This window comes from Pseudorca crassidens, chromosome 10 (genome assembly GCF_039906515.1).
Source record: "Pseudorca crassidens isolate mPseCra1 chromosome 10, mPseCra1.hap1, whole genome shotgun sequence".
Taxonomy (NCBI): Eukaryota; Metazoa; Chordata; class Mammalia; order Artiodactyla; family Delphinidae; genus Pseudorca; species Pseudorca crassidens.
In genome coordinates this window covers 32035639-32056524 of record NC_090305.1, presented here as the reverse complement: position 1 = coordinate 32056524, position 20886 = coordinate 32035639, and the positions used below count along the sequence as shown (strand labels likewise).

General features: G+C 56.3%; 1 protein-coding gene and 2 long non-coding RNA genes across 4 annotated transcripts in view; 2 read left to right on the top strand and 1 right to left on the bottom strand.

The window, feature by feature from the left end:
- LOC137231940 (uncharacterized) overlaps window positions 1-20128 on the top strand; it is a 64612-nt gene extending 44484 nt beyond the window's left edge. The window contains exon 2 of the long non-coding RNA XR_010946821.1: window positions 19098-20128. This is a non-coding gene — a long non-coding RNA (uncharacterized lncRNA). The remainder of the gene's footprint in view (window positions 1-19097) is intronic.
- LOC137231938 (uncharacterized) lies at window positions 815-19264 on the top strand. Of its 2 annotated transcripts, none has more exons than XM_067752818.1 (3): window positions 815-1369; window positions 13891-14067; window positions 15651-16254. In XM_067752818.1, exons 1-3 carry the CDS (start codon window positions 1107-1109, stop codon window positions 16120-16122), a joined length of 912 nt encoding a protein of 303 aa, XP_067608919.1. In that variant the 5' UTR covers window positions 815-1106; the 3' UTR covers window positions 16123-16254. The 2 variants fall into 2 exon arrangements, 1 of the variants encoding a protein (XP_067608919.1); XR_010946819.1 differs by lacking the exon at window positions 815-1369 and adding an exon at window positions 17296-19264 and having other exon boundaries at window positions 14044-14067; window positions 15651-15766.
- On the bottom strand, window positions 12899-17398 carry LOC137231939 (uncharacterized). The gene is made up of 3 exons (XR_010946820.1): window positions 17305-17398; window positions 15735-15871; window positions 12899-13219 (listed from the first exon to the last, which is right to left on the bottom strand). It is a non-coding gene; the product is annotated as an uncharacterized lncRNA (long non-coding RNA).
- Window positions 20129-20886: the final 758 nt, after the last annotated feature.

The window sequence follows — 20886 nt, the reverse complement described above, 5'->3', positions numbered from 1 at the left end:
TTGGAGTCCCTTAGCTTGTGGCGGTATCCCTCCAACGACCACCTCCATCTTTACGTGGCTATCTCCCCCATGTCTCTTTCTTTTCCTCTTCTTTTAAGGACACTAGTATTGGATTTAGGGTCCACCCCAAATCCAGGATGATCTCATCTCAAGAACCTTCACTTAAGCACGTCTGCAAAGACCCTATTTGCAAATCAGGTCACATTCTGAGGTTCCAGGTGAACCTCAAGTTGGTGGGGGTGGGGGCACTATTCAACCCACTATAGTCATATTCACAGGTTCCAGGGGTTTGGACATGGACATATCTTTTGCAGGACCACTCTTCCACCCACTACAAATATATTAGAAGAAATAATTTGAGGTTATTTGGAGAAAAATAAAGCATAGTAATATAGAAGGGAGGGTATAGGTGCTGGAGTGGGAAGGGCAGACTGCAGTATTAAATAGGTGGTCAGGAAAACCTCACTGAGAAGGTGATATTCAAAGACCTAAGGAAGTGAGGGGGTGTGCATGTCTGAGGGGAGAAGCATCCAGGCAGAGGGAACGGGCAGTGCAAAGGCCCTGAGGCAGGAGTGTGTCCAGCAATCTGAGGAATAGGGAGCTAGAGCAGAGTGAGTGGGGGGGCAGAGTGGTAGCAGAGTAGGATGACATGGGGCCATGTAGGTCACAAGAAGGACTTTGGCCTTGACTCTGAGGAGAGACAGGACCTGACTTTGTCACAGCATCACTCTAGTTGCTGGGCTGGGCATAGACTGTAGAGGGCCAAGGACTGAAGCTTAACTCAGCTGCCCACTTCCTGCCCCACCAAGGCAGCCCCCAGGCAGCAGGCCCTCCTTAGCTCTGGAGTGGCTTCCCAGGACTCTGTCATAGAGAGACGCCTCTGATCCCCTGCTGCCGGACCCCCTGCCTGCCCACACGGCTCAGGTTTCCCCTTGTCAGCTGTACCCACCAGAGCCTGGAAAAGTCAGCTTTCCAGAAAGATTTCATCATTTTCCATTCGGAAAAATTTGCTGCTCCCACCACTCCCTCCTCTGCTCCCGAGGCTGAGACACTCAGGAGATCAGAGGGGCCGTGGGCAAAGGCACACGGGGCTTCCAGCCTGCCCCATGGCAGCCTGGGACCAGACTACCCCATCCCCCAGCTGGCCCGACTTCCACCTGGGAGACCCTCCCCCCGTGTCCTCCATGGACTCCCCCAGTCATAGTCCTCCTGCCCTGGCACCTCTGCAGCCTGCTAAGTGGGTGGGCACTGGGCAGAGGCACTGGAGAGGGCTGTGGAGGAGGGGAGAAAGGTTGGGTGTCCCCCTCCGGGGCTCCCTCACAGAGGCTGAGCCACTGCTGGGAACCAAGCACCTGCCTTCACATCTAAGGTAAGTGGAAACTTCCCTTAGCATCTCTGGACCCCAGGGTCTTCTCCTCCATAATGTTCCTCATTCCCCTTGCCATTGTGGGGCCCCTTAACACAGAGCCTGTCAGTGTTTGCAGAGCCTGTCCGCATTTGCAGAACCTGCTGTGGTTTGCAGAGCCTGTCCATGTTTGCAGAGCCTGCTGTGGTTTGCAGAGCCTGTCCATGTTTGCAGAGCCTGCTGTGGTTTGCAGAGCCTGTCCATGTTTGCAGAGCCTGCTTGGTCACAGAGGCTGCTGCTACTTACTGAGATTGCTTCCTTTGTTCCTCCAGGCAGCCCTCACCCATTGCACAATGGTGGCTCATAAAGTCCCCTCTTCCTCCCTCTCTGCCCTGCTTCACACCCCTCGCTGTGGTCTCCCCAAGGATCCACAGGGCATTTCCCCAAAGGCCCCAAGACTCAGACCTCCAGAAATCGCACAGCCAATCCACACTCCCCAGTGGGACCATATAAGCTGAGGTGTGGGGGGTTGGAGGTGAACAGAGGGGCCACCCCCTTCTAAGCTCAAGTCCTGAAAAGAACATACAATTTGAAGCCAAGCTGACCTGGGCCTCTGTCACTTCCTAGCGATGGGGCTTCGGGCATCCTCTCAACTTTCTGAGTCTCAGTTTCCTCATCTATAAAATGGGGCTGCATTAGGACATGTGGCAGTGTGAGATTCACCTGATATAATGGGTAGGAAAAATTCGTGAATGGAAAGCGCCTGTGTGTGCTGGACGTGGGGCTTCCTTCTTCCACAGAACATCTCCAAGGGTTAACGAGGCAGTGGGCATTCCTACCATTAGCTCTGAGTGGTGAAAATAAGCCCACAAGGGTCTATGGAGGGAGTTCACCTCACCCAGGCCCTGGCTGAGAGCAGAAATCTGTCAGGAACTTGGAGAGAGTCAACGCGGGAGCCCTCGGCCACTAGCCCTCCTTCTCCCCCACCCTCAATGCTTTGATGGTGAGTAGGAGCTGAAGGGACAGGCCTCCCCTAAGGTAGGGGCTATGGCTCCCCCCTTAGACTACAGCTCCCTGAGGCAGGGCTGTGTGTCCCCTCAGACTGGGCTCCCTGAGGACAAGGCTGTGTCCGCCCCTCAGACTGGGGGTCCTTTCCCCTCTCAAACCCCAGGATGGGGATCTGAGCATCAGCCTCTCCAACAGTATTCGTGCACCCCTGGGTGACCACCCAAAGGAACAAGGTGATTGGACCTGACAGACAGAGGCGCAGGGTGGGGTGGAGTCCTCCTGAGGAAGGAAGTGCTGATAAAAGGTCACTTCTCTGACCACTTGGCTCAGGACAAACTAGAGCTTTAATCAAAGAATTCCGTTTGGAGCCATCAGCCAGCTGGCTTTGCTAAGCGCCTGCTGTATGCACGGCCCACTGGCAGGTGTTTGGGGAGCGACCAAGAGGATCTATATGCAATGTCTGGGCTGCTGGGGAGACAGGCCTGGGCACTGTCGGGAGTTGAGCACTGGGGTGTGGCTGCACGGACGCAGGGGTCTGGGAGAGAAGCGAGAAGTGGGAGCTGCAGTCAAGCAGCCTCCTTGAAGGAGACCCTCCTGGGACCAATTCCTGGGTCCAGGTTGACGAAGGTGGACCTGTGGCCTCAGAGCTTTGGCCCTTGGGGAACCCCTGAAGGCCCCTCCCCATCCCACCCACCCCTCTCCTCACCACCCTCAACTTATCTGGCAGCCTTGGTCCATGTTTTCCCAGGAGCTGGTCCTCCCCCATCCCCTGAGGCCCACCCAAGGCTGAGCCCTCTCTCTCCTGCTCCTGCCCAGCAAGTCCTGGCTGGGCCAGGGGAAGCAGGGGAAGGGGCTCCCTCAAGAGCCTGCCCCTTGGGATCCAACTCCTGGCTCCTGAGTCTCCCTCCCCCGACCCTGAATCCCCCATAGCCTGGCAATGTCTCACAAGACAGGTAGCTGGGGTGCTCTAGAGATGGAAGGAGGAGCCCCAGGGGAGACCTCTCTTCCATCCCCTGCCCCAACAAGGGGTGGTCACACCCAAAACCATCAAAGGAAGCAGATTCTATAACCCACCAGGAATGGTCTATAACCCAGACCATCCCACTTTTGCTCACTGCTAGCAAGTTGAAGCCAGCTTATTTCTCCGCCCTGCCCAGGTTCCTGAGCAATGAGGAGCTGGGGGTCCTCAGAGATAGCTTCACTCTGGGGCCCCTGGAGGTAACGATGATGAGGGAAGGTCAGTGTTGACCCAGCCTCAGGGAACCCAGTCTGTTGGGGGAGACATAGCCCTGCCCTCTGGAATATTCTACTCCAGTGGGAGAAATAGAGCCCCTGTCCTCTGGCAGCCCCCAGACTAAGCAGAGAAACACAGCCCCTGTCCCTTCAGGGTGGTCTGACTCAGCCTTGAACACCTCCATCCTCATCCAGGGAGTAAAGATCCAGAGGTCATCATCTCCTGCCGTAGGTAAGAGTCCTTCCCATCCCCACCCCCCAAAGGACTAAGGATAGGACAGGCACGGAGCAGCAAGGGAACTTAGAGACCTGTGTCCCAAATGGTCACTGGCTGGCAGTCCCCTTCGTTGCCACCTGTGAGGCCCAGGCTCTCCCAGAATCCTGCTAAAAAGCATCCTCTCCATGCAGGAATGGACCTGGGGGGTGGCCTTGCCCCCTGTCCCATCAACCCCTTCCCTCACCACAGACACTGATAGTGCCCACAGACAGGCCCGCAGGATGAGGGAGCAGGGGAGGCCGATAAGTTGACCTTCCTCCAGCTCCTGTTTTGGCTGGAGGGCTGGTGGGCTGTTTGATCTGAGGGCCCAGGATGGACAGGGGACCCTGTATGGGAGGGGCCCCCAGGCCCAAGGCCCCAGTGGGTTGGGACAGCCCATCCCCTGGCAGGAGGGCGACCGCACCAGAGCCCCTGCTGAGGTTCCCTACTGCCAGTTCACGACTTCTCTCAACTCCTCAGGATACCCACTTCACTCCGTGGTCCCCACCCCAGGAGACGCAGACAGAGGTCCCCTGAACCTCCCCAAAGCTTCCACCACCCACCAAGTTCCCTTGGGCTCCTCTTATTCTCCTACCTAGAAACCTTGCCCCCAGCGACAGGGAAAAGAGAAGGAAGGATCTGTGTCCCCAAGTGAAACTAATGGACAGAGGCTGACAAAGGTCTCTCCAAACCCTGTCCACCCACCTCTCGGCGGCAGTGCGGTCGAGTGACAAGATCCAGCGAAGATCATGTTCAGTTTGGGGGAGTTGAACATGATCTGTGCATTAGATAATTACAGGAAATTGTTTTGTTCAGCATGAGAATGGCTTGCTAGTTTATATAGAAAATTGGGTTAATTTTTGAGAGATGCATTCCGAAGTGATTACAGGTGACATGTCATAATGTCAATAATTTACTTTCAAATATTTCAGCTCCCCAAAGCAAGAAGCAAACCTGGCAAAATGTTCATTGTTCTATCTTGGTAATGGGTGCTTGCAGGGTCATTGTACTATTCTCTCTACTTGTCTGAATGTTTAAAGTTTTCCACAATAAAATATCCCCCCAAAAACTGAAAAAAGAAAAAGGCAACATTGTACCAACCTGAATTTGAATACCAATGCTACCACTTTCTTGCTGTGTGACCTTAGGCAATTCACTCAACCTTTCTGAGGCTCATTCCCTCTACACTTAAATGGTACAACTATACTCTTCTCAGTAGGATGTTGTGAGGATTAAAACATAGTAACTAATGGGGAACAATGCCTGGGACATAGTAAGTGCTCAGTTAAAAATGGTCATTTGTGGTGGCTTCCCTGGTGGTGCAGTGGCTGGGAGTCTGCCTGCCGATGCAGGGGACACGGATTCGTGCCCCGATCTGGGAGGATCCCACATGCCGTGGAACTGCTGGGCCCTGAGCCATGGCCGCTGAGCCTGCGCGTCCGGAGCCCATGCTCCGCAACGGGAGAGGCCGCAGCAGTGAGAGGCCTGAGTACCACAAAAAAATAAAAAATAAAAATGGTTATTTGTGAAATGAATGGAGGGGAGGCTGTTGAGAGGAGCTGTCTTCTCAAACTCTGAACCTCAGTTTCTCAGTCTTCAATAAGCAGTAGTTAATGATATTACTTAGGTCAACAGCATCGTGCCCAGCCCCTAATCCATGCCAGGGGTCTTGCTGGATGCTGGGGAGGAGAGAAGGTGGAGGGTACTCTTTTTTTTTTTAATAAGTTTATTTATTTTATTTTATTATTTGTTTTTGGTCACATTGGGTCTTCGTTGCTGCACACGGGCTTCCTCTAGCTGTGGTGAGCGGGGGCTACTCTTTCTTGCGGCGCGCGGGCTTCTCATTGCGGTGGCTTCTCTTGTTGCGGAGCACGGGCTCTAGGGGCGCGGGCTTCAGTAGTTGTGGCACATGGGCTCAGTAGTTGTGGCTCACGGGCTCTAGAGCACAGGCTCGGTACTTGGGGCGCATGGGCTTAGTTGCTCCGCGGCATGTGGGATCCTCCCGGAACAGGGCTCGAACCTATGTCCCCCACACCGGCAGGAAGATTCCTAACCACTGTGCCACCAGGGAAGCCCCTGGGGGGTACTCTTAATAGGACCAATGGACAGTGGTTCCTTACAAGGAGCCCTGAAGTTAGTGGACACCCTCCCCATTTGGTACCCAGCTCAGGACCAGAGCAACCCCTGCTTTGGCCATATCCAGTCATTCAGCTTTGAGAACAGTCAGGGCTGCGGGATCAACTCCCTCAACATCCACCATGGAAGAGCACAGTGAGAAGTGAGAGCCCCGTTCCGAGGACAAGGGCAGTGGGGCACGCAGTGGGTAATGGGAGAAGGCCAGCGCTTTCCTATTCTGGGAGGCAGGAGGCAGCAGGTGGCTGGCTGATGCTGAGACACGTGAGCCCTCCTGTCAGGACACCATGAGGCCAGCAGCAGGGAAGCCTGGACCTGCCACGCATGGCCTAGGCCCCAAGTGAGCCCACTGGCCAGGAGTACTTGTGGCCAATGGGGGAGGGAAACCTGGTTTCTCCATCACAGGGGCGTTCTCCCTAATACAGCTCAGGAGAAAAAGGCTTCCTAGAACCCACCTGACAGACAGAGGCGCAGGCTCCAGGGAGGCAGGCTCCAGGGCCTGGATGTTCTGAGGCGCTTCCAGTCTGAGTGGGGAGATACAACATTTGCATTCCAGGAGCTCCCAATCTGATGACAGAGCTTCTGCCCTGAGGAAGCCCCAGTCTGAGGGAGGAAATACAGCCCCAGCAGGCGAGGACTCCAACTGAGGAGGGAGGCTGGCCACAGTGGAGGTGCGGGGGCTGGAGTGCTCCATTAGGCTGGTGGCAGCCCACGATGTTGCAGGTTCCTTTGGGAGCCTGGTTATTTTGGGGTGGGCAGGAGGAACAGGCAACTTCCCAGATTAAAATAGCCTTCCCTGGGTGTCATTCCTGAGACATGCACGGCTCCCAGCTGAATGCTTGTCACATGGCTGTGTTCCTCCTGCCCCTCCCAGGCGGGCAGGGCGGGGCCTGCATGGTAGTGCTACCCAGGGAAGCGGGGCAGTGCAGGGAGCAGAGATGAGCCTTGTTTCCTAATCAGGGTAGTGTGGGAATGCAGCTCTGGTCTCCAGGGCCACCAAAAGCTGCCCATCACTTGCCCAACTCCTCCTTCCTAACGGGGCTGCCAGCCCCCTCCCTCAGGAAGCTTTCCCACGCTGACTCCAGCTGTATGAAGCCCTCTGGCTCCACCTGCCTCCCCAATGCTGTGGCCATTCAGTAATTTCCTGAGGTCAGGGGCTTCCCTTCCAACTGGTGCTCCCTGGGATCAGGACTGGGGCTCCCTGAGGGCGGGGCTGTGTCTCCCATCAGACCGGGGCTCCCTGAGGGCGGGGCTGTGTCTCCCCTCAGACTGGGACTCCCTGAGGGAAGGGCTGTGTCTCCTCACCACTCTGTTCCTGGTCCAGTGGGAAGAAAGTTGACCCAGGACTCGAGAGCCCTGGATTCTATGTGACTGGCATCACTTTGCCCTCAAGGGCAGTAGCCTGCCACGCATGGCTCTTAAGAGCAGAGATACTCTGGTCACAGATCCAGGTTCCAACCCCAGCCTGGACACTTCCAGGCTTCATCACCTCAGGTCACTTACTTACCCCTATGACCCTCCACAGGGTCATGAGGGCAGCAGTAGCTCCTGCCCTCCGGCAGGTGGTGAGGCTTAAGTGAGATAACGCACAAGAGATTTGGCACAGTGCCCGGCAGGGGGCAGGGAAAAGGTGAACCAAAGAAAGCCATGGCAGTCCCATTCTCAGGCCAGTTGTGGGTTGGGCAGAGCCCTAGGCTCCGTGACCCTGGAGTCCGAGGCCAAGACTGGCCCTGGAAGACCACAGAGTGACCTAGGTCACCAGCCAGGCCAGGGCTATGCTAGGATTCTGACCTGCAGTTCTAGGAACAGGGCCCTGCCTGACTCCGCGATAACGCTTGCTCGCCCTTCCCCCTCTGCAACTCTCCCTCTGGCCACCCAGCTCCAGCTGTCTTTGGTCCCTGTCCCCCACTACGCCCCCTGGTTTTCCCAGCCCCTCTCCCACCTTGTGGAGACATCCAGCTATCCCGTATGTGTGATTTCTGGTGTGGCGTGACCCCTCTGAGCTGGGCAGGGGACTGGGGCCAGGCCCACAGAACATAAATATGTCCTGGGAGTTTACATTGTAGGGACCAGGAGTACACACCAGTCAGCCGGCTGCTGTCCCTGTTTATTCCCTGGGGGTTCAGGGCCAGGGCGGGGGCAATCCTCAGGTGGCTGCAGCTGTGTGGATATCAATGTACCAGGGACCCCAGAAAAGGCTGTATGCTTCCCAGGCCCACCCCGTCCTGCCATGTCCCAGCTGCCCTTCCCCTCCTGCCACCTATGGATCACACCATGGTGCACGTGGGAGTCTGAGCACAGAGTGGCCTTCCCAAACTTGCAGTTAGGGACCCCTTGGCCCTCCTCCCCTTGGCCCCCACCCTGCTCCAGGAACCCAGATCAGACCACAGTGTGTTCTTTCAGGTCAGGCCAAGCTAGACCTCACTCGAGCCAATCATTATTAAGACTGTCCCTGGAACTTTCCCAGGGTGTTTAACTTTTCTGAACACTTCCCATTATCACTCAGCATCTTCGCCGACCTACTCAGGGAAGCAGGCTCTGCTGGGATTGTCCATTGTCTGCATGGGAAGGTTGAGCCCCAAGGGTATACTGGCCCTGAGTCCCATCCAGAACTGTCTGTGGCGACTGTGCTCAAGACAGACAGAGATGATAGTCTCACAGTGGCCAGGGTGGTGATCCACTTTACAGATGAGAAAACTAAGGCTTGAGGTGGATAAGTGACAACTTGCGCATAGTTGCTTCGCTGATGAAGTCAGGATGCAAACTCAACTCTTCCTGGTTCCAACTTCCCCTCATGGTCCTTCCCAACCCACCACACACCCCTTACCCAGAGGTCTCAGGCATCTTCTGGAAGCAGGTGGGGAGAGAGTTCTCAGAAAGGTTCAACTCTTCCTTCCCTCCCAAGATATTCATATTGCAAAGTCAGAGTGTATGCAGTAATATATTCATTTTCATTGACAGCACAAAGCCCTGTGTCAAGCATTGGCAGGAGGAAGGACTAATAATAACAGCAACAGCAATAACTAGTGTTTATTGAACACTTGCTCTAAGTGCTGTATATACAACATCTCAGGCACCCCTCACCACAACTCTATGAGACATGGGATTATTAAATCCAATTTACAGTTGGGAAGACAAAGAGACCTGGCTTGTCCCAGGTCCCACAGCTAGAAAGTGTCAGAGCCAGGAGTGGGACCCAGAGCCACCATGCTCTGTGTAGGATATCTGGGTGGAGGTTGCCTTTAGAAACCAGTTTAAACAGTGTGGGTGTGAGTACACAGACACACACACACACAGCAACCAGGGAGGGGACAGGTGAAGCTGAACCACAGTGTACAGAAGAAATCTGAGTAATGCAGGGTAGATTAAGGAACAGTTCCTGCCAGAGATGGGCTGTGTGTCAGGGCTTAAAGGAGGTGAGAGGTATAGGCCATTCCCAACGTGCGGGACCCTGGACAGAAGTAATTTCCAAAAGGCTGTGAACACAGTAGGTATTGAATAAGCGTTCTTGGAGCAATGGAGTGGTGATCGCGTGGTGGCTGTGATGGAAGGGTCGCCGAGGAGAGCAGTGTGAGGAGGCTGAGGACGATGGCAGTGATTCTGTGATAGAGGAAGTGATGGTGTGAAGGAGATGGAGGTGTCGGTGATGGTGGTGGTGATGATGGAGATGGGGATGGAATTAGTGACAGAGGCAAAGACATAAAATCCATTTCCTCTACACTCTTGTACAGCCCTTTATAGCTTTACACCAGCCATCACACATTCCTCATCCTCACAGCTGATTTTGGGAGGGCGTTTTTACCTTCCTTTTATAAATGATGACAGTGAACCACAGACAAGTCACGTTCTGCTCGCCCAAGGACACAAGGCCAAGAAGCTAGCCCAGGGTCTCTGCTTTAAGGGCCCCGCCCCACTTGGAGTGGGGGTCCAGGGCAGCCTCGTGATGCCGTGAGTGGGTAGCGAGGCAGAGGCCCTCCTGAGCTCCCAACACAGAGGGCTCAGTGGTCCTCGGTTTGGGGGAGCGGGATGTAGCAGGACTGGGTTACAGAGGAAGCGGTTCTAATCCCAGTCCCATCGCCCACATGCTGTGACCTCTGGGCGGCAGCCAAGGCAGATGTCAGCTGCCGGATGACAGCGGGCCTGTGGGGCAGAGCCAGGGCAGCCTGGCGGGAGCCCCACACACCAAGAGGATGAAATCAGCGGTGGGAAATAATCCTGGAGTCAGAGGAAGGTTTGCTTGGGGGTGACATTCCTGGAAAGTTCTGCTGTGATTGGCTCGAGGTTGGGCCTCCTGTACAGGCCTTCCCAGTCAGGAGCGAGTTTATTAATAAACCCTGCCCTGCCCTCTGCCCTCACCCTGGGTAGAAGGCAGGGCTTCCTGGGGCTTCTGGCCTCTCACCCCAGGGGTGGCGAGTCCCACTGTGGGTGGGGGGAGAAAGAGACTGAGCCTTTAGGTCCAGGCAGGGGGTGCAAATGCCCTGCATCCTCCAGACTGCATTCCCCGACCCCCCTGCAGCCCCAGGGCTCCTCTGCTTCTGGGGGCTTCGGAGAAATGGCGAACGGGGGTGGGTGGTGTGCATGTGAGGTCATGGGGCTGCAAGCATGCATGGTTGGGCGTGCAAACGTGAGCGCCTGAACAGGATTATAAGGGTGGTAATGGGCTCCCAGGGGTGCAAACGTGCAAGGGTACCTCCGCGTGGTTGCCCTGCAAGAGTAAAAACCGTGTCTCAGCGGCTGCTGGGCGTGTTCTGTGTGTGCCTTTGTGAGCCCTGGGTGACGTGGGGGCGGGAGGGGGGCAGTGGGGGGATGACTGAGTGTGAGGGGTGCTAAGGCCTTAGGAACAGGCAGCCTCCCTCCAAGCTGCTCCCCACTACAGCTCATTAGCACCAAGGCCTAAATTTACCGCCTCTACTTACCCACGCACTGGCTGTGACCTCATTAAACTCCTGCCCCTTTCCTAGGACAATGGGATGGAGGGGAGGAAGGACTCCTCGGTCTGCACTGCAGGATCCCCTGCGGGAGGAGGGAAAGTCCTGGGGATAGGGTGGAGGGGAGACCAGGAACAGAACTTAATATAGTCACAGGGCAGGCCGAGGAGGATGTCAGCTCCTATTATACCTGCCTCCTCGGCACCATCATATGACCCAGCTCCTGCGGGCAAGGCCTGGGTGGGTGGGAAGCACCTGGTCCTGGGCTGTGCTGAGGGCCACCCTGCACACTGCCCTTCTATACATCCTTAATGAAGCCCCTCTCCCAGCTGGTTCTCCTGGCAAGGGGCAGGGTCCAGCTCTCCATTCAGCATGGCTCTGGCATGGCTTAGCTGGGTGGTCCTGACTCCCACCCAGTGGGCCGGGCCAGGAAGCAGTGGAAGGGGTGGGAACCTCTAGAGCTGATTCCAGCACAGTCGCTAAAGGAACAGGTCCTTCTGATCCATGCCCTCCCCCGCTTCTTCCCTCACCCCCCAGATCCATGGTCCCAAACTATGGTACACCTATGGGCAGAGCCCTGAGCTAGGCAGAACGGTCAGAGCCACGGTGAGGGGCAGCTGAGTGGCCAGGAAAGCAGTGCCTGTGCTACGAGTCAGGTTCAAGACAAGATCCTCCCCTAAATCCCTCCTGCAGAGGGACTTAGAAACCCCAGAGCCCACACTGACCGGGAGACACAGCCTTGCCCACAGGCAGCCCCAGTATGATGGATCTATCATGCCAAATCCCCTCCGTTGAGCTTCCTGTGTGACTTTGGGAATTTGCTCAACAGCTCATAGCCTCAGTTTTCTTGCCTGTGAAATGGCAACACTGCCACCTCCCTCAAAGATGCTTAGTATGTGCCTGGCAGATAGCAAAAGCTGCATAAAAAGGTAGCTCTGCTTCAGTGTAGGCTTTTTGTGAAAGAAATGATAACATGTGGTCTTAAATTGGGGAAACAGATTGCAGTGGGATCCTCTGCACACCCATTCCCACCCAGAGCTGCTGAGACACACCAGGGCCTCCCCAGGCAGCCCCTGGCTCAAAGTTTACAGTCGACAAATATCCTGGAACGTCAGCCACAAAAGGGGTCCCAGGTCCAAGGACACCAGTGCAGCATGGGGACGAGGCAGGCTCTGCAGCCACCCACCCCAGAAGATGCTATCCAGTGGCTTCTGGTCATTGACTTCCCGGGGACCCAGTTTTTTTAATTTACTTTTTTTAAATTGAGGTGTAAGATTTGTGCACCAAATTGCACAAATCTTAGGGGTACAGCTTGGTGAATTTGTTCATGTTTGTACACGCATGTCACCACCACCTAGATCCAGCATAGAGTATTTCAGCCCCCCAGGACGCTCCCTCAAGCCCCTGCCAGCCAATACCATCCCCTCCAGGAGAGAAGTGACCACTATTCTGACTTGTTTCACCACAGATTGGCTTGGCCTATTCTTGAACCTCATGCAAACGGACTCCTAGAGCATGCACTCTTTGCGTCTGACCCAGTTTATTGGACATGAGGTCTGTGAGGGTTAACCACATTGTTTCTGCAACACCAGTTCTTCCTTTTTCGTAGCTGAGTAGCCTTCCATTGAATAGTTATGCCACAACTGATTTATGTGTTCTGCTGTTGATGGACATTTGGTTGTTTCCAGTTTTTAATTAACAGCATTAAAGCAACCGCAGCCTTCTTAGACACGTCTTTTGGTGCACATAACCATGGCTACCCATTCTTGAGAACAGATTTTGAGGGGGATGCCTCGTTAAGAACTCCAGGGAGGGAAGGAGAGATGAAAAATTATTGAGCTCCTGCCTGGTGCCGTGAGCCTTTTTGTGTCGACTGGACTAGTCACAGGGGAAGGAGGACAGAGACAGAGCAGCCCCTAAAAGGGACTCCACCAACCTCATTCCTGCGCCTAGAGCCACTGTGAGTGTGTGAGTGAGTGTGTGTGTGTGTGTGTGTGTGTGTGTGCGTGCGCATGAGTATTCATTTCCTAGGGCAGCCATAATAAACTATACCATAGACCTGGTGTCTTAAAACAACAGAAATTTATTCTCTCATAATTAAGGAGGCCAGAGTCCAAAATCAAGGTGTCGGCAGGGCTGGTTCCTTCTGGAGGCTCTAGGAAGAGTCTGTTCCACGTCTCTTTCCCAGCTTCTGGTGGTTGCAGGCAATCCCTGGAGCTCCTTGGCTTGTGGCTGCCTCACTCCAAGCTCTGCCTCTGTCATCACGTGACCTTCCTCCCTGTGTGCCTCGTATCTCTTTGTCTACAAATCTCTCTCCTAAAAGGACACCAGTCATTAGATTAGGGGCCCACCCTAATCCAGTTAGATATCATCTTGATTACATCTACAAAGACCCTGTTTCCAACTAAAGTCACATTCACGGGTACTGGGGCAAAAATGTCAACATATCTTTTGAGGGACACAATCCAACCAACAATAGTGATTATGACTCTGCAAGTTTGTGTGTCGTGCACGAGTGTGTGCGTGAAGTCGGGTGTTTATGTGGGTGTGTATAGGTGTGAGGGAGCAGTGAGAGTATGCGTGTGCGTGTGCTTGTGGGAACACGTCTCTGGTTGTGCTCGTGTGGCTGCGGACATGTGTACAAGAGCATGTGTGTGCCTGTGGCCCTGTGGCCATGGCTTGGACAGCCTTCCTGAAGGGCTGAGAAGGGTGGCAAGGCAGCACGAGGGCCTCAGGCCTGGCTCCCTGCTCCCAGCTGGGGCGGCCCCATGAATCCGGAGGGCGGAGGGCTCGCTGTGAGAAGCAAGGACGAGGGTGTTTGCTGAGCTGGGTACAGACTAGTAGGCTGAGGCGGTGGCTCCAGGCAGCAGCGTGGTTCCCAGGTCCTCTTCCAGGAACGTTCCTAGAAGGCCCCTCCACCCAAGCTCCCGTCCCCTGCGCCCCATTTGCCTGGATGGGGCGGTGCTGACTGACTCATCCCCTCCCAGGGCTGGAAGCCAGCACTCAGCTACCTGTTGGGCCAGTCAGGTAGGGGCGGGGCAGCCAGACAGTCCCTCCCAGGCCCTGCCCCCAGGCCAATCCGGAGCAACACCCTATCAGCCCCAACGCCTGGCCAGGGCTGGACGCCAGGAAGTGGAGAAAACCAGCGGTGAGCACATGCTCAGGTAAGGCCCAGGATGAGGGCTGCTTCTCTCCTCAGGGCAGCTCTTGTGGGCAAATCCACCACCCAGAGACGGGACATAGGGAGGGTCTCCTCAACGGTTATGTGGGCTGGGCACCTGCTCTGAGCCAGTTACCTCCATTAAACTTCCCAACCAAGTTTAAATGGTGTCCTTAATATCCCCGTTTTACAGATGCAATCCCTGAGGCCCTAAGGAGTGATGATCTGCCTAAGATTCCACACCTTTCTTTAAATTTGTTGGAACTTTTTTATTCTCTCTGGAAATCCATACCCTGCCCCCACCTCCAGACTCAGACCACAGCTGCTCCCACTTGCCCACCTGCCCACCACACACCCTTCCCACCCTTCCCCAGGGAGACACCGAGCCCAAGGGGTGGGATGGGGGAGGGGGGCGTGGTCTCTCATCCCACCCTCCTGGGCTGGGCTCCTCTGTCATATCCTGGTTTTGGTTTTGGTGTGGTGGTAAGCTTGTTGCCTGTGAGCATGTCGGTGGGTTTGTGTGCACGCCACAGGAGGGGTCGTCTGGGCATGTGGTATACCTCCAGGTGGGTTTGCCTGCCAGGGACACCTGAGTGCATGACTGCAGCAGGACACACACTGCCCAGGTTGGATCTGTGAGTGTGCCCAGGTGCAGGTGTGCAAGCCCCCCATCGGCATTCAGGAAGAGGCTGCCCCCCTGCATGTTTGGGTCTCTGCAGAGGGCCGTCCATTGCTCCCCCCTTACCAGGTCACTGCCACCATCCTCAGTGCACAGATTCCCAGGCCCCAGGTGACAGCCTGATGAAAACTGCCTATGACTGGGGACAGAGACACCTGAATCTCAGGCCCAGACCCGCTTGCTCCACTCGCTCCAGGCTGAGGTGCCCTTGAGCTGGCATTGCCCCACCCAGGCAGTGGGAGTGTCCTCACCCAATGGGATGGGGTGACATGGAGGGAGGAGGGAGCAGCGAGGCTTCTCCCGCCCCCAGGAGCGCAGGGTCCCAAGATGAAGAGCTCAATACCCCAGCGCTCAGTAGGCTGGGGGGAGGTCCTGCCAGGACTTGGCACTGACTACAAAGTGTGGGGGGCACCCCCCAGCACTCCGCCGCCGGCTGGCCTGGGGGGAGGGGCTGTGACGTTCGGTGGCCTCATGCGGTAGCTAATTGCTGACCTGATGACTGGGCGGCCTGAGGAGTGGGGTGATGCCACTCGAGGAAGCAGGCGTCCTGGCTCAAGGAGGGGGCCCTGTAGGGATGGAGCAGGCCAGGCTTGTGCTCTGCAGAGGCTAAGGTGGCTGTGGCCGAAGGAGCAGGGGGTGGGGTTGCTGAGGCTGTGATCGTGGGAAAGGGCTTCTCCACGGCTTCCCTCAGCTTCAAGGGAAAAGAGTTCAGAGGCTGGGGAGGGGGGAGGGAGAGGGGGTGGAACAGGGGATTTGGGAAGGGGCTACAGTGGCGGGGGGCAGCGGGGAGGAGATGGTGGCCAAGACTTCCTCTTGCTTCCCCTTGCTTCCCCTCCACCTCCACTCCCCCCACCTTCCCATCTCTCCCCACCCCCACCTTTGTCCCCTCTCTGGCCCCTGTGGCCCAGGTTGGTGAGGAAGGAAGGAGTGGATGGATGTCTCTTCACACCACAAGACCCCCAGGCACAAGCAGCCTACTTGGCCATACCTACCCTGCTGAAGGCCAGAACATCCAGGAGCTGTGGTGAGACTTCAGCTGTCCTCAAGGACAGGAAGAGAGGCACAGAGAACAGCACAGGCAAAGGCTGGGTAATGGGGTTTGTGAGGTTGATAGAGGACAGAGGCTTGGCTGCAATGGTTATGGGAAGAGAGGAGGTGGGCAGGGCCATTCTGCACCGAGGGCCACACTGTCCCTTCCTGCCAAAAACTGTCGGTAACCAGACTCAGAGATTCTCCCACATGCTGGCCACGGCTTCTGCCAAAGCAGGCCTGGCCTCAACTCCCGGACAGGGGCCAGGACCAGGTCAAGAGCCACACAGGATGGGGACCCCACCTCCCAAGTCCCCAGGTCCATCAACCCTAGAGAACCTGCAGCCCTGAGTGCCAAGAAACAGGACCCATCCATCTGTAGGTCAGTCCTCTGGGACCCTGGCGCCCCCTGTAGACAGGAAACTACACCAATAGGGGGAGGGGCCACCACCTGTTTGGAGGAGGAGACAGACTTGCCCTCAAGGAAGCGCAAGCGCACACACACACACACACACACACACACACACACACACACACACACACACACACCCCTTCAGGAACCTCCAGTGTGATGAAGACACAGACGTTGACCTCAAAGGTCCAATCTGAAATTGAGCTCCGTCCTCAGGAAGCTCTTATTCTGATGGAGACGTGTACTCTACCATCAGAGCTCCATTCTGAAGGGTGAAACACAGCATTGGGCTTCAGGAAACCTACAGTCTGAGGGTAGACACACACAGCCCCACTGAATTTTTAGGGAGCCCCCAATCTGTGGCAGACACAGATTAGACATTTTGGTGACTCTAGGGCTGCTGGAAAAGCAAATACAAGACGTCCGGTTAAATCTGAATTTCAGATAAACAACGAATAATATTTTAGTATAAGTATATCCCATACAACACATGGAGTATACTTATACTAAAAAAAAAAAAAACCGTATTCGTTGTTTATTTGAAATTCAAATTTAACTGGACGTCCTGCATCGTTACTTGCCAAATCTGACAACCCTAGATGCCTCCAATCCGAGGGCGGGAGGACCCCCCCAGACACGGAAATGCAGGTAAACATCTGAGCTTGCTCCTGCTCCTGGAGCAGTGGAGGGGCAGGAGGGGAGTCCTGGGGCGCCGGCTCGCAGCAGTTTAAAATTCCTTCCAGGCCAGATCCCTAATCCCTCGGTGCACAATGGCCGCCTTCTCCCCCGCCGCCCGCGCCCACGCCCTCCCCCGCGGGGCCGTGGCAGTGCCACCACGGGCCTCTTTAAGCCCCTTTGAAGCCGCCTGAGCCCCGCGCCGCGGGAGGCCCCGCCGCTATGCCAGCTATGCCAGCTATGTCCCCGCCGCCGCCGGCCACCACCGCTCCCCCATTAATGCTGGCTAATCTGGCTAATAAATAAACTCCCCTCCCAGCCTCGGCCCCCCGCTCGCTCCTCCCTGCTCCCCCAGAATTGATTTCAGGGCTCAGCTAGAACAAGCGCCCCCACTTCCTTCTGATGTCTCTGAGTGTTTTTTTCTCTCACTGCCCTAGGTCTGTTACCGCGTTGCATCTGCATCTCTTTCGGTCCACCTGCGCGCGGGGCGCCAGCCACATGGCTGGGTGCAGGGCACCGGACTCGAAGCCTGGGGAAGAGCCGCAGGACTGAGCAGCGCCCCCTGGAGGCGGGAGGAGGCCCGGGCCAAGCCCCCTCGCTGCCCCGCCCCAGGCCCCGCCCCACTCTGTCCGCGGAAGTGGGGAAGCACTGCGAGCAGCCACGGGACGGGTGACTCCTTGCCAGGAGAAGGCGCCGGCGCCTCCCGCGGCGGGAGTCGCTTCTCCGCGGCCTCTTTCGTCCCCTGCGTCCCTAGCCGGGCTTCCGAGAGTCTGACTCAGAGCCGAGCCCGCATCGCTTCACCTCCTACAACACACCCGGAGCGCGCGGAGAAATTACAGGATTGCAGGGGCACGGCTAGTGCGCTCCAATTACCCACCGCCGCTCTCCTCCGCGGCGCTCGGCGGCACGGGGACAACGCGCCGTAATTAGGCCGCCCCTCCCAGGTCCCGGAACCCATCCCCCGTCCCCTGTCCCCAGTAGCGCGCGCGTCGGTTCCTCCCGCTGCTTCCTGCCGCCCTCCGGGACTGCCCCCTTGGTCCCAGGATAGAGCTATGAGACACCCCCCAACCTGGGGTGGGGGGAGGGGAGGACTTGGAGACCCGTCCCTAGGCCTGAAGTGGGGAAGCCGGCCCCTCCCCTCCCGTAAGCCTACAGTCTTTGAGATCTCTGCAGGAAGGGACTGGGAGAGTGGGGAGGGGGCAGGACCCTCTCGTAGACATGGTCACTGAGGCCGACTGGAAAGTTAACTGTCCCGGGCGGGGGTGGGTAGGGCACCCGGGCGATAGTATCCCATTTTGCACTGAAGCCTCAGACAAGTAAAGGCTCTCAGGGAAGACCACCCAGCTAGAACTTCCAGATCAGCTCATTTAAGGAGCCGGACAGGCTCCTTCCCCTGCCTGGGGAATTACATTCCTGCGAAGAAAGGTGATACCCCCGCCGCAGACTGGAGTGCTGGCAGCCGACCAGCTGTGGCCTGTTGGCCACAAGGGAGCTGGTGAAGTGTGGCTCAAGTCTTCCATCCCAGGAAGGGTGGGAGGAGGCCCTGAAGACACAGAAGCCAAGCCTGGTGGCCAGCACTTGAGGGGAGCAACTTGGCTGTCAGCTTCTTTATCCAAACCAGGCTCCAACCTCTCCACTATCAGGAATTTTTTCCTGATGCCCAGGGGGTTGCAAACTGATGGCCTTGGGCCAAGTTTAATCTTTAGTGAGGTTTTTTTGACCTTCAGTGAGTATGTGGTTTTTATATTCTACGGACAATGTGGGCTGCCCTCCGCATTGGCAAAGGCCAGTGTGGCCACACTAGGTCCCCAAAGGCATTTGAGTTTGAGACCTTGATTTAGGCCAGCCCACCTGGCCTGCGCCTTTAGCCGTTTCCTCATTTTCTAGGATCTCAGTCTGCACTATTGCACCTTTGTAGTTTTTGCATGTTTCTCAGTAAGCGTGCCAAGATGAGTGTCCCTCCGAGCCCCGCCTTATGCTCCCTACATGTGGGGCCAGTGGTGGTTGCATATGCTTCTGGAAACCCCTCTGGCAGCCACTTTTTTCATCTTGAATATCGTTCTCTGCCTTGGGTAGGCACCAGATCTTTTCCAGCGGGGGTGACATGGTATTTTCTGCCATGAGACCAGAGGTTCCTTGAAGGCAGGATATTGGATCTCTCCCTTAGACTGGGATCTCACTGAGGGCTAGGGGAATGGGGTGTGGAGGTAGTATCTTACATCATAGCGAGCTCCCTGAGGGCGGGGCTGTGTCTCCCCTCAGTCTGGAGCTCCTTGAAGGCATTGGATTGTCCCCTCAGATGGGGCCTTTGCACCCATCTCACCCCTCTGGCTCTCGGCTACGCGTAGGCATTCCTCCCAGGACACTGTTTGTCACGCTTCGATGAATGAAACCTACTAAGAATAACTCAGTCCTTGTAGTCTCTAAAGGACAGGGGTGTTGGAGGGGGCGGGCGGAGACTGGTGATTGTGGAGAGGCTGGTGGAGGATGGACACAACTATTCATTCAACAGCATTTTCCCCGGTGCCCATCTGGACACTGGCAGGAGACACGGGGTGCCACAGAGCCCCCTACTGTGCCATTCCTGCTGTTGCCAGTAGGGGGATGGCTACAGGACTCCTGAGATAGAACTCCCACCCCACTTCTTCACAGCCTTCCCACCCCAGAAGTCATCACCTCAGTGCCACCCAGCCCTCTGTATGCCTGCCACCAAGTCCCTCTGCCTGGAAGTCAGGTGCTTCGGGTGGGGGACTGCTTCCAATGGGACAGGCGCTGTGGCAGGGAGTGCCTGTGGAGCAGCCTTCATCTTCCTCCTGCGGAGAACTGTCAGACTGACCACGGGGGAATGGAGAAGCAGTCTCAAAATGACAGGAGGGCATTTGGTGTTCTAATTGGGGGATGGGGTATGAGTGACCCAGAGGATGAACCCCTGTCCCCCACCCCCACTCCACGTTTCCTCCCTCATCCCGCCCCTTTCCACTCCCACACCTCAAGCCTCCAGTTAAGAACTGAGGGAACTTTCCAATGCAGCTGTTCTCCTGGGCACTTCACAGGGGGCCCGTGGGGTGGGGAGGCTGTGACCTTAACCCGCGTCTCTGGATGAGGCCTTCCTGGCATTCCGCCCTCACCTGCCACCTCTTGAAAGGGACATTTCGGCCTGGTCAGCCTGTGAGCCAGGCAGCCTGGTATGATACCAGCTCTGTCACTGATCCCACTGTGACCTTGAGAAGCCATTTGCTCCCTGGGCCTCAGTTTCCCCACACATAAAATGAGTTTTGTCTAGGTTTCATGATTTTCAAACCTTTCTTTTTTAAAAATAATGGATCCTTTTACTTAAATAGTAACTTATGTGGAGTCTCACTAGTAACAGAAAAAGTTTGGGGTTCTATGGTCACAGTAGGAGTGGGGACCCAGAGCCCCAGTATTTAGTCCATCATACATGTGCGTACGCACGCGTGCGCACACACACACGTGCACGCAGATTGGCTCCAGGGCACTCCACAGAGCCCACTTCACAAACCTCTGAACCCTGAAATCCCCTGTGCAAACATTCTGGGGCCCTTCCAGGGCTGGGAGCTCTAGAACCGGGGGTGCTGACAGCTCTAAGGATGAGGCAGTGACTCTGGGCCACCCCGGTGTAGAGAGCAGGGCTGAGGGGTCATGGGGTGGGGGGACAGAGCTGGTAGGGGGCGTCCTTGCCACCCCGGGTAATGCCACTGAGGCTGGCCAAGGGCCTGGGGCCAAAGCTGGGTCCATGCACACCCTCTGTGCCTACCTGAGCCAGAAGCCAAGTAGGCTTGTCTGGCCCTGGACCCCCTCAGTTGGGGGGAGAGGGGGACACATGGGGACTGAGTTCCCTTCCCCAGCAGGAAGGGCAGCAGGTACAGGCGGGAGCCTCTGGCAGCCTTTCTCTGGAATCCCTCCCACCATGCCCAGGGCAAGGGCCAGAGTGGCAGGGTGGGGGCTGAGCACCAGGAAGCCCCAGTGGGGTAGCATTCCCCACTGCAGGAGACACAGGGAACCTCGCA